This window comes from Branchiostoma floridae, chromosome 17 (genome assembly GCF_000003815.2).
Source record: "Branchiostoma floridae strain S238N-H82 chromosome 17, Bfl_VNyyK, whole genome shotgun sequence".
NCBI classification, from domain to species: Eukaryota; Metazoa; Chordata; class Leptocardii; order Amphioxiformes; family Branchiostomatidae; genus Branchiostoma; species Branchiostoma floridae.
The window spans coordinates 1,135,373-1,147,822 of NC_049995.1; the positions used below are offsets into that span (position 1 = coordinate 1,135,373).

Consider the following 12,450-nt stretch of genomic DNA (forward strand, 5'->3'; position numbering starts at 1 on the left):
CATAGTGATTCGTGCTTTTTTCATAATATTCGTGCGTTTTCGCATAGTGATTCGTGTGTATCACATAATATTCGTACGAATTTCATAGGGTTCGTGCAAATGCTTAGGCACCCCTGGTCCTGTTCCTTCAATATGAGCGCTGCCCAGCCGTCACCAACAGTCAATCACACTCTAGTTTCATCAGGTTGGTAGAATATAGGATATAGGAGAATTCTTTTTACACAACCAGCAGGTACTTACATTGCTTACGTTTCGATGTCTCTCAGACACCTTCGTTAGAGCTTCTAACTGGAGTTCTGCTTGTCACGGCTATATGTAGCCGATGTAGGTGGCGCTTGTGCGGTGGGAAAGTCAACCGAGGGGGGATACAAGCTTAGCCACTTTTGGGATTGTTTTCCCACCGCAAAAGTGCAACCTACATCGGCTACATACAGCGGTGAAAAGCAAAACTCCAGTTAGAAGCTCTGACGAAGGTGCCTGAGAGATATTGAAACTTAAGTACTGTAATATAAGTACCTACAGTCAGGAAGCAAGGTGATTGGCTGGTAGCTTTCCTCTTTACCACAGGATGTTGATTATCTGAGAGACTGACGATTGGTCAACTCCAACCCAGCGACAAGGACGAAACGCGGGCCTGGTACGCCTGGGTAGTTGCTGGACATATACAAGTTGTGAGCCTGGCACGAGAGGAGGATAGATTTTTGAAACGATAGAAGCGGTTTGTGCAATGGTTCGTTTGGTTTGCATGGATCCACGAATCGTCTAACGTAACCCTTGTAAACGCTCCTTTAAACGATCTTCACGCAACCGAGTCAGCGTGGCCGGGCGGTCTAAGTTGCTGCGTTTAAATCACAGACATTTTGAAATCTTGGGTTCACTTACAACGAAGTATTATTTTCTTTGTTCAATAGATCCCATATTTGTCTTTTGCTACAAATAGATTAATTCAAGATGTTTCACTGCCTTCTTTTTATGCGATTTTGTTTAACATTCAGGCTTTTTCCCAAAATACGCACCGGCCAGCTTTTTTAAAAAGCTTTCTTGTTTCCGTACCTATTCCAGCGCTCCAGCAACCCAGTTAACCACTCGGTGTCAGCCTGACTGCGGATGATGAAGAGTTCCGCCCCCTCGTCAGCGCAGACTGCCTTTGCTTCAGGATAAGAGTAGGTTCTTCCAGTGTGGAAGAACTGCAGGCACTTGTCACCGCGCCTCCTGAAGTATCTGTTGCGTGGGCAGACTATAAGGACAATGTTAACATTTAATTCAGAGAGAGAAATCTATACAAGGTTGTGGATTTAGATGAGCTATGAATTTATGTACATTTAGCTTTTGGTAAATTGTTAGCAGGTAGCATTTTTTTTTTCAGCTAGTAGTAGGGTCAGTAGATTTTGAATCAAACTTTTAATTCCATTAAGGTCTACATGAAAAGCAAGCAAATTCAAGAAAACAACTGACAATGGCAATGACAATGACAATTAAGTTTACTAAATATTCATACCGCATTGGGGCTATAATGCATTGTGTCGCATACAAAGAGACTGATAGGTAAGCTATTATATGTTCTACTTATGCCTACATTTCTACATACTTCATTCCTCTTCTTAAAAAAAGTGAAGATGGAGAGTTCTTCTATCATTAAAGCAGAAGTCTTTAATATGAACATGTATTAAATATTGTCATGTCCATGCTATACAAAATACACGCATATCACATACCCACATAAATACCCACATACCCCCCCCCCCCCCACACACACACACACACACACAGAAACACATAGTCCGACTGTAATACGTTTTCAACAATGAAGAACAGAAGACTGTACCTAAAGCTGGGGTGTTGCCGATAAGAGCCTGGTCAGTCCTCCGGTACCAGCGTCCAGCAGGCCCTGCCACGGCCGGGTCAGCCCATGTCGGCAGGTTGTACAGGTTGGTGGTTCTGGAGTACGGATGGATCGTGTAGTGGGTTCCATCTCCCCCGTTGATCCCAACCTTTGAACATAAGATAAGTCAGGTCATTAAAATAACTTAAAGATTATCTATAGTATATTTACCATATTGTTTAATCCAAAACCATATCCAGTTGCTTGAGTAACTACTTTTTGGCGCATATTGTTTAACACCGCTGCAATGACCAGATCGGGTCATTGCAGGGATGTCCAGATAGGGACCCTTTATACTAAATTATAGCATTTTAGACTAAAAAAAACTGCCTTTGCAAATTGGTATAAGCGAACATTGTGGAGGCTTACAAGTGCGCAAAATCACCACGAAGCATCACCATTATTGTCATGAAGCAGTGTTCGCTGTTCCAGCAAAAACGTTTCTTCGCGAACTATAAAGTTTCCTACTGGTCACCACATTTATAGAAAAATAGGCTGACATTCCTTCGCTAATATCATAAATCACGGGCATTGTTTTTTTTCGATACGCAATAATTGAGTGTATTATCAATGGACCCTACTCGGGTGTTTGAGGGTTAAGATATATATATATATACATGTACATGTACTTAGAGAATAACGTAATTACAGGTTTGCGATAGCAGAACCTGTTCTGTATTTATTGTAATGTATGGGCGCCGCCATTGTGTTTTGCGATGTATGACGGGAAGGACGGCGCCGTTTTGGATCAGTGTGTTGTATGAAGTGGTGTGATGGGATGGCTAGGAAATGTGATCTTGTGCTCTTGTTTTGCATCATATTTCTACATCCAGGCCGGCAGCATATATCGTCCTCTACTTAAGAATGCCCGTGACATTTGTGAAGAGTGATCTGTGCAAGTAGATCTGAAACCCCTACCTGTGCTGGGCTCGGCCCTGCACCAGTAGTCCTATCTCCACCGCTGCTGCCCCCTTGTAGGAACTGGATCTGGTCATAGTTAAACAGGACGAAGGACTTGCAGCCATCCGTAACCAGCACCAGTTGGAACGTGTTTCGCTGGAGGAGTAGGTAAGGTATATGCCTTTAAACATTGTAAGCAATCAGGAAGCCACACTCGGGAAGCTATTGCTCGAGAACACGGCTTTACAGGCCGGCGAGCTCGGTGAGATCATTCTGTATAGGAACATGTGGAGACGATGGTGTCACAACTCCGAGGATGAACTGAACTGAACTTATATATCTACTTTTTTCTATACACCGGAACAGAAGATAGCACAAAGAAAATGCATGGGAAAATGCATATGATTATTGCAAGTTCGCTCCCGAGGGCTAATTAAAGGTATACAAACAACACGTATGATAAAGAAAGTACAAAGATGTTAAGAAGTACATTCTATGACTTTGTTGTGCTACTTAAGTGTACATTATAGTTTTGTTGGGTTTGGCTTTTTCTTTTTAGGTAGTAAAGGACGAATTTACCCACTTCTTCTATAATATGTGGATTCTTTGATTTTAATACTAGGATTGATTTCTCATTGTCTGGAATAGTTATGAAAATATAAAATAAGGGGAAAATAAAGCTATTTGTTTCCTGGAGTTTTTTTCTTGTTCTACGCGTCTTTTATTTCTGTTTTTCGTTTACAATTTTAGTTTGCTTTGCTACATGTAAAATTGAATGAAGAAAGATTTGAAGCAAATGACTGTAAGATGTGACCCAGACACACAGGGAAGGACCCCTGCTTTTTTCGTGGTGTGTTCTTAAACGTCTACTAGGGGTGACTCTCATCAAGGACGGGGCCTCCATTTTTCATAAGGACGGCCCTTACAGAAGCTAGCTATAGGTACTCTGTTGCACCTGGGTTAAGTGAGGAAAGGTGTGTAAAGCCCGTTCCCCTAAGGCTCGAGCTCAACACCGGAAGCATATCCACGAATTCGAACCCAGGATCTCGGAGTTGTGGGCCCAACACCCTGCCGTTCTGCCACACGATCCAACGTAGGTTAAGTGCAGAAAAACGCAAAACAGTGAGCGGAATGTTTTACGGTAGCTGCATTAAGTAAAAGACAAAATCTCACGACTCATCCTAAGGCCTCGGTTCCGATTGGGCACTTGGATGTCTGTTCTGGGGCACTTTCGGGCGTGACTCTACGTAGCCTCTTGAAATACCCTGTGACTCCCGACATAAATTTGAATACAACCGAGCCCCTGGTTTATTTTAAGTCGGAATCAAATTGGATAGACGCCGCTATCTCCCCATGGGGTATACCGAAGGATGGAGTGAAATATCGTATCGTTTTCTGTCTGACTTTTTAAACACACATATGTATACCCTCCCCAACTGTCATACACGAAATGAAGTGAAAAAAAGTTACTTACAGGGTCTTCTACCCAACATCAATGACCCTTTGAGTCTTCTATATTGAACCCAGGTAGCACCTCATTGTACTTACCAGGTTAAGACCATGTCCCATCGCCCCCTTCATTCCAACTTCATGCCAGGTTGCGATGTAGGTCCAGGTCGCCACGAAGCTTCCATTATCGGCGGGAAAGGCTGTCCTGACATCTATGGTTGCTCTAGCCAACACATCAGCATCGACAGTTTCCCGGTGGTAGATGTGACCGGTGTGGTCTGTCTGGATGTCAGTGAAGAAAGCGGCGATGACCCTGTTGTCGGTCACTGGAAACGCAGCTGATGTGAAGCCTGTTACCGCGCCTCCAAAGGAGATGGCGCCATTGGTATTCACCTGTGAATAACACAGAAGATTTAGCTCAAATAAAGGAAATCTCAACTTTATTTTATCATACTGATCCTAATTGATCACTGACTGAATTAATGTAAGGATTGCATCCGTCTGAAAACAATTGCATTTCTAATTCATTGGTTTCTGTGGAAAATACATCATTGCAGACATCTACCCTTGACGGTCATTTATACACATCACCCTTTCATGCCAGGCTTACCGTTTGTGTTATGTCAATTGGGTACATCTAAACATATATATATAAAGTCATGTGTACTTCGTTCCGTTAATTTCACTGCGTTAGTGCTGACCAGCCCTTACCAGCCGATTGTGGCGATTACCTACTACCAACAGTAGGGAAGGTGATCTATCCCAAATAGGGGTGGGTACCGGTAGAGAAAATTCAGGTCTAGGTCCGGTTCAGGTTCAAATATTCAGGTCCAGGCTCGGACCTGAACCTGTACCTGTACTTGGACCTGATTCAGTACTAGTATGTGAGAACTTGTGAATAGACAATACTCTAAACAATGGTCCATTTCGCTTCAAAGAAATATGTTTAGTGGAGGCAAGGCTTACTGCCTTAGTACGATTGATTGTAAAACTTGTTAGAAATGACCGTAGACTCTACTCTACTTTGCTCTTGCTATTTTCCTCGACCAGTAAGCCCTAAAACGTGTGAATACTTGATCATATAAGCTGTTCAATTCCCAATAGATCCGACATCCGGCTCACCGATTTTTTTCAGGTCCTGTTTTTCCTTACCGGTCCAATAAGAAAAACCGGTTTTGTACCGGTGTACTGGTGCCCACCCCTAATCCCAAATGTATTCCATCCCATGAATGCGTTTGGGATAGAAGCTGGGATGCAAACCTATCCCGGATGTGTTTCTATCATAGAAGCGCTTCTAGCGTAAGAATACAAGACCATCTGTGATATAAGAGATGGCTACCGGTTCAGGTCCGGTTCAGGTACGGTACAGGTACGGTACGGGTCCGGTTCCTGTCCAGCGGACCAGCTCCAGGTAGGGATTGTCTGTGATGTGACATATTGTTTTTGCCATACTCTACACAATGGTCGATTTGGCCCCAAAGGAATCTGTGGAGTATTCAACTACAACGGGCATTTTGATAATTGTATCTCACTGTAAACAAAGCTAGATGCCTTCGTGCTTTTGCATTATTGCCCATTTTTGTACATTTATAAATGCTTAAAGTTTTGGACAATATCTCTTAGCAGCGACACCTACATGCACCACGAACAGAACCAGCTCTGTAGTACATAACAGTGCCAGCACTAAAGGAAGCCAAATACGGTAAATGAAACTTAAGTCTTCCTTAAAACACTCAGCTATGTAAAACGTTATGTATCCAGTGACTTAAAAACCTGATGAATATATACACGACTTTTTTCATTGCAGTAATAACGAACAGGAACAAACAAGTACCTTGAAAAAACCGATGAAAGTTGTGTCTTTATCTAGCGAATATGACTGAAGAGACTTACGTAAAGAGAAGCGTAGGTGTTTCCAAAGAATGGGAATGGGGTGCTGAGCCTCTGCTGTCCTGAAGCGCCCTCATTGTCTGCAGTGCCGGGTCCGTACGGGTAGAAGGCAGTGTTGTTCCCTGGAGTTATCTAGGTGAAGATTGACATGAATTACTTTAATTTCGACATTGGGGGACACTCAATACCTATGCCTTATAGAACATGGAAATTCTCTCTCGGCTTTCTTTGCTACGAAAGAAAAATAACACGGAGCCCTCTCGAGCCCTATGGTTTTGCTACTTCGATAACAAAAGGAACCCCGGATAATTAACATGTCGCCGAAGGCTTCCTGTATGTAAATTTGCCGATCCTTATCGACGATACAAACTTATGAGGACTACATTCCTCTTGTTGTCTACACAAATTGTTCCAGAGGACATCATAACTCTACATTTTACCTCCCTCTTGACGATTTAGTGGCGTTTATGTTGTAAATTTTATATATTCTTTATTCTTTGTGACGAATGAAGACAATGTGGCGATGCAGTCAAGCTACCAACTTATTCTAACAGTGCCACATACATAGTACAGACAGGAGGTAGAGGAAGCTCCCTGGCCAAAGTAAGGTACCAGTTTTTACAACTGGGTGAAGTGAGGAAGATATATTGAAATCCAAATACCCGTCTGAAGTTCAATTATTTAAAGCGTAGTAAGTGTTGTAGATTTCAACATCTTGATAGAACTAGGACAAAATGAGCATTTGTAAGCATGTAAACCTAAGATTCAGTAAATTGGTAATAACGGTGTCTATAATTGTTGATTACCGTAATAACTGCTTAAAACTACATGACATGACACATGACAATCAACGAAATTTGAAATTAGACGTTGTAAAAGCTTACATCTCAAATCGAAGGAGATCCGTATAAAGAAATATGTAATGGTGAACTTCGCCTGCCCTGGTTAAACGTAATAGTAAGTGTGAGGATCCTACAACTGTATTACGTGTACATGTATCAATGAGGACACTACAAAACGCTTTACGTTGGGCCAGGGTTTGTAGATAAGGCCACAGCAAGTAAATTTTATGGATGACATACTTCAGAGACTCCAAATTTAGTGAGATGGCGAGGAAAAAAACAAGGCCGGCAAAAAACAAGAACAAGATTTCTACATTATCAAATCTTGATATCATAAACCTTACAAAACAATAATCGAGGTAACAAAACATGATATCACAACAGATCTTTTATTCCTGTATTCAACATCATTACCTGTCCTTGTAGTTGTGTTCATCTCAAATACCTAGAAGTCTAGAACGATTGTAGAAAGAGTTGGTGCTACCATCATTTGTAGATGCTACATTGGGTATTCAATTGGGATTGAGCATGTTAGACTGTCACCATTCAACTATCCTTGGGCTCGCCATACCAGCACGGGTAGCAATTATACTGAATACTCAGATGCAATAGTACACAGACTGTTTTTTTTTAACTAGAAAAAATGCAGAGAAGAGTTTGTCATACCACCACAGGCAGCAACTATACTGGATATATATATTGTTTGATTGAACACAGACTGTCAAGTACTAGAACAAATCCGGAAAAAAAGCTTGTCGCAACTATACTAGATATTCATATGTGACAGAGCACAGACTGTCAATTAACTAGAAAAAAATTCTAAAACTAGAGTTCGGCGACCTCATACCTCCATGAAAATTTAGAGCTTTCCTAAATTTAATGAAATTGACTAACACACAGACATAATTTATGCATGGTGTTGTTCATAATTGACTAACGTACCCATGTCACAATTATAAACTTCCCATTATTAATCATAAAGCGGTTTTGCAATTTTTACATAAATTATGCAAATAAGCTCCTCATTACCATATTTGGTATCTGCTTATACTCCACCTATCATAATTAACATGTGTTACATTTATTGAAGTCCAGGTATTGAAAACAATGGAATTATACAATTTCCTCATTAATTATGCAAATTAAGTCCTCATTTGCATAACATGTATATTATTATGAACATCTTTGTCTAAGGTACCCGCATGCCTAATATGATGCCAATCTGTCAATCCTTTCTGCAGTTATCCACTTTGGAATGTCTTGACAAAAACGCCCCTGCAGTTCCCAAATTAAATGTTAGGGGGCTGAAACTTACTCCACTTCGTCATGACACAAAAAGCTATCTACCGCCTAAATGTCAAGACCATAGCATGTTGGGAACAAGAGATACATTGAAAAAACTGCTATGATAGAATATTCTCATTTATTATGCAAATGTACTCCTATTTTGCATAATTAGTATCTTATCTTGTACAACGTTGTCTAAGGTACCTACATACCAAAAATCATGAAAACCCTCTGTTCCCTTCTTGAGTTATCCTCTTCAGAAGTTTTTGACAAAAATGCCCCTGCTATCCCAAAACTAGACGCTAGGGAGCCCAAACTTATGTCATTTCTTCCTGAGCACAAGAGCTATCTAATACTCAAAAATCGTGACCATAGCATGTTCAGAACACCGAGATGGCAAAACCGGAAGTTGCGTTGCAGTACCAAGGGGAGCCGCTAGGGGGCCCAAAATCTAATCATTTCCAGCTTTCATCACACCCCACCAACACACCAAGTATGAAACCAATCCGTCTAGCCGTTCTTGAGTTATCTTGTTTACACACAGACAGACAGACACACAGACACACAGACAAACACAGGGTAAAATATAACCTCCATGACATTTCATGGAGGTAAAAAGTTATCCTATCACGGGTAGCACCTTTACTGGATATTCATATGCGATTAAACACCTTATAGACACATGCCATCAAACACAAGCAATTACAAGACGTTTACGACATATTTGTCAATTTGCGGCATGTTAATGTTCCTTTTTTTAATTTTCAAATAAGGCAAAAATTAATGCGGGCTGATGTTATCTATAGAATTTACATGCTGTGGCCTAAATGTATAATGATGGTAACTAGGTCAGAGCAGAAGACTTGTATCTGACATCAGTAGACTACTAGATGATCACATCGTTTCACAGAATGCACTCACCCGTATAATTGCACGGGGCAAACATGTCTTTCTGCATTCCATTATTATACCGGTCCCAAAAATGTTAAGACCCAATATGTAATTTATCTGTCTGGACAAAAAGTCATTTCATTTCGTCTATTATTTCAAGTTTTCATTTCCACAGCCGTGAATATTAAAAATAACTCCATACGCAATTCATTTTTTAAAGATACAATTTTTCCTTTCCGATGCTTAAACATCAAATGCTCAAACTTTGTCTGAACAAAGCTCAACATACAGCAATGGTCCGCGACAGCATGATGGTAGTTCGCTTTTTAAGTATTTCAAAATAAATCGTAACAACTAGATTTTACTGAAATGCGTTCATGTTTAGATATGTGTGTTCTTAATCATATGGGCGCCATTTATTTCACCTCCGCTGGACACCAAAAGACTGTCGCTACTAAAAAGTTTTTTTATCGGTTCGAGCCAACGGATCGCACGACCTAACTCGGTCGCTAACTTCGGTCATTTCGGAGGACAAAAACCATCGTCTTCTGGATAGTTCAACTGTCTTGGTACACAAAATAATGTTTCGGATCGTACGACGATCACACGACCTATATGTGACTGCGCCCTACCGAACATTAAAATAACTTAACCTACCTGAGCCGAGGTCGCCACCAGGAAAGCCAACAGACACGCAGTCAGAGGGAGTTGTCTCATCTTGTCGATTCCCTGCACTGAAGTCCCTTGTGAAACAAGATTCCTGTTTCTTATTGGCAAGCGCTTTAAAGTAAAAGAAATCGGTGTCGCTGAAAAGAGTAGTTTCGACTATATTTGGATGCTCTGAAATGACAAATACGCCTCGAGGAAGAGGACGACACGACTCGAAACAGCTGCCTCGTCGATGTACAGGTACTAAGAGGGAACAGGTTTTTCTTGTTGTGGAATGTGCCATCTCTCGATGCCCCAACCATTTTGAAAATTAGTGGATAGCGAAAAATATTGCAGTTGGAGGATGTTAAAACTTTTTGCGGCTGTTTTTGTGTGACCTATTAGCTGTATTCATTATGTAGTTTGGTATATATTGTCTGCTTGTTGTTGCGTAATAATTTTGTTCACGGTATTTGTTTTTACATGTAATGAAACAATTTTAAAAACAGCCCTATCTGTTCGATATTGTGGACCAGTCCACCAATATCACCCAGTCTTTTGGGCAAATTATCTCCAAGCAGATGTTGAGCTATTTCTAGCGAAAAAATTATCAAACAGCTGTTGCGTTAGATGAAAATCCAACCATCCTTTACTGCATTGGATATGATATCTGGCGGCTAGTGTTATAAGAAAAAAAAACTACCTGTATATATATTGTAAATGGAAACAACAGTTCGATTAAAAAATAGAACATGAGTAATATGAGCTAAATAAAAGGGGTCAAATTACTAACGTGTATGCTTAGCTGACCCTGGACGTCCGAATGTATAAAGAAGTAGCAAACGATGTCAATCTTCGTCACATGACATTGCACACTTCTCAGTTAACAGTCAACCACCATTCAAAAACAACTAAGGAGGCACAAATCCAATATGTGGGTTATCAATTAAAACCATAGGTTTTTTTTTTATCTTCTTCTAACACTATTTGATTCGATATCAAATGGCACCCTCTTTTAATTTCAAAAATATTTTCATCGCAGCAACACAAGCATCACAAAACACCATTCTTTGTTATTCTTCTATTTCTTTATTTGATTACTGTAAAGAGAAAAGCCTGAAGCATTTCAAGTTATTTAATAAACGTACTTTGTATTTATCAACTTTGCTGTGAATTGCAGTTAGTCCTGTGTGACAAGGTGTACGTAATAACGATTTTTGTTCATTTATTAATCTATGTATACATTATTCAAACACAGTTTGTTATTGTTAAGTTTGATATAGCAACAACGACAACGTAACAGTCTACGGCATGATCCAGAGTACAGACAGCGTGCTGAAGTGCCCCTCCCCCACCCCGTTGATCCTGCCCCGTTTGCAGGTCATCTGTAGGTAGATCTGGGAACCTTCTTCCACGTCGTACGACCCGCTCAAGCTAAGGGCACAACCCGCCGTACTTGCGAATCCGTGCCGTCTACGTGCCAAAACGTGGGCAATCTTTTGGGATCCGGTGGTAAGTACCGCCTCCATACGAACTCGTATGAAATTGCACGTAAGGCGGGCTCTGCTTCAGGTAGATGCCTTCCGTTTAGCGTTCGTGTTACCAAGGACTTGTGGAAATATGCAAAAAGATATCTTGATGTGACTGTATTTTGACTCTACCAAAAAGTTAGGGTCCATCTGTAAATGCTGTCATGGCTTTTAGATTATAAATCACAATTATTACAAATTATCATATAGCCAGGGGACGTGGGCCAATCAGAAGGCCCCATTTCATGCTGGTTATGACGCCGTAACAGCCGTGCATTAAATTTTTGATTATCACATATGTGATAAAACTTTTGAAAGTTTAAACCAATCAGGAGGACAGACAAACAGGACGCTGGCCAATCAGAATGAGATATCCAGGAATCGTCCATCTTCCAAGATAGGGGAATAAGTACAGGCATGGCAGGGGGGATGGCTCCCTCTATTAACATCGGCAGTGCGTGTTTCTTTGTTCAAAGAAAACATTTGCTGTCTTAAAACAACATTGAATTACCTATAATATTTAAGACAATAAAATCTATTTCAAGTCATGTCCAATTTAAACTGCAAATGGAAAATAAAATTATTTGCACCCCCGCCCATTCAAGTTCAGACGACAATAACACCACGGTCCGCCATTGAGTAGCGGTCATGGCGCTGGAGGACCAAAATGCTACCTTTCTTCGGAGAAGTCGTGTCTGGGTTCGAAGTGAACGAGATTCTCAAGAGCTGTGAAGCACAGGGATCCCGGAATACGTCAGGAAAGCCGGCAGAGATTTAGCGCCTGATACGAACGAACTCGACAAACTGGAGAATGGGCCAGTGGAGAAATACGGAGCGTGCAACAGTTTGTAACATAATGAAGCGACTTTGTTCTTATTTTAAGCCTTGGAACAGAAATACATTTCACGTACAAGTTTTATGTTGTTCAAATTCACTGTTCAAATGTATGTACTGAATAAAAGATGTATGTTTTAGAAAAGAACTTGTCGCTCCTACTCAACTGGAAACTCTACTCTACTCTAATCTACTCTTAAATGGGTCAGTGTGGGTAGGCTATATGATAATAGGGTTAATGACCCACCTGTTCCTCGGTATATATGGTGTCATAATTACGAGCTAAAGGAGTGCGAAG

The 12,450-nt window shown here is 40.8% G+C and overlaps 1 protein-coding gene across 1 annotated transcript in view; it reads right to left on the minus strand.

Moving 5' to 3' along the window:
- LOC118404875 overlaps positions 1-3,686 on the minus strand; it is a 6,154-nt gene extending 2,468 nt beyond the window's left edge. Inside the window, exons 1-4 of the mRNA XM_035804255.1 lie at positions 3,681-3,686; positions 2,801-2,938; positions 1,826-1,991; positions 1,054-1,237 (exon numbers count right to left, since the gene is read on the minus strand). Of these exons, the coding sequence (XP_035660148.1) occupies positions 1,054-1,237; positions 1,826-1,991; positions 2,801-2,938; positions 3,681-3,686 (494 nt within the window). The remainder of the gene's footprint in view (positions 1-1,053; positions 1,238-1,825; positions 1,992-2,800; positions 2,939-3,680) is intronic.
- Between the last annotated feature and the right edge of the window lie 8,764 nt (positions 3,687-12,450).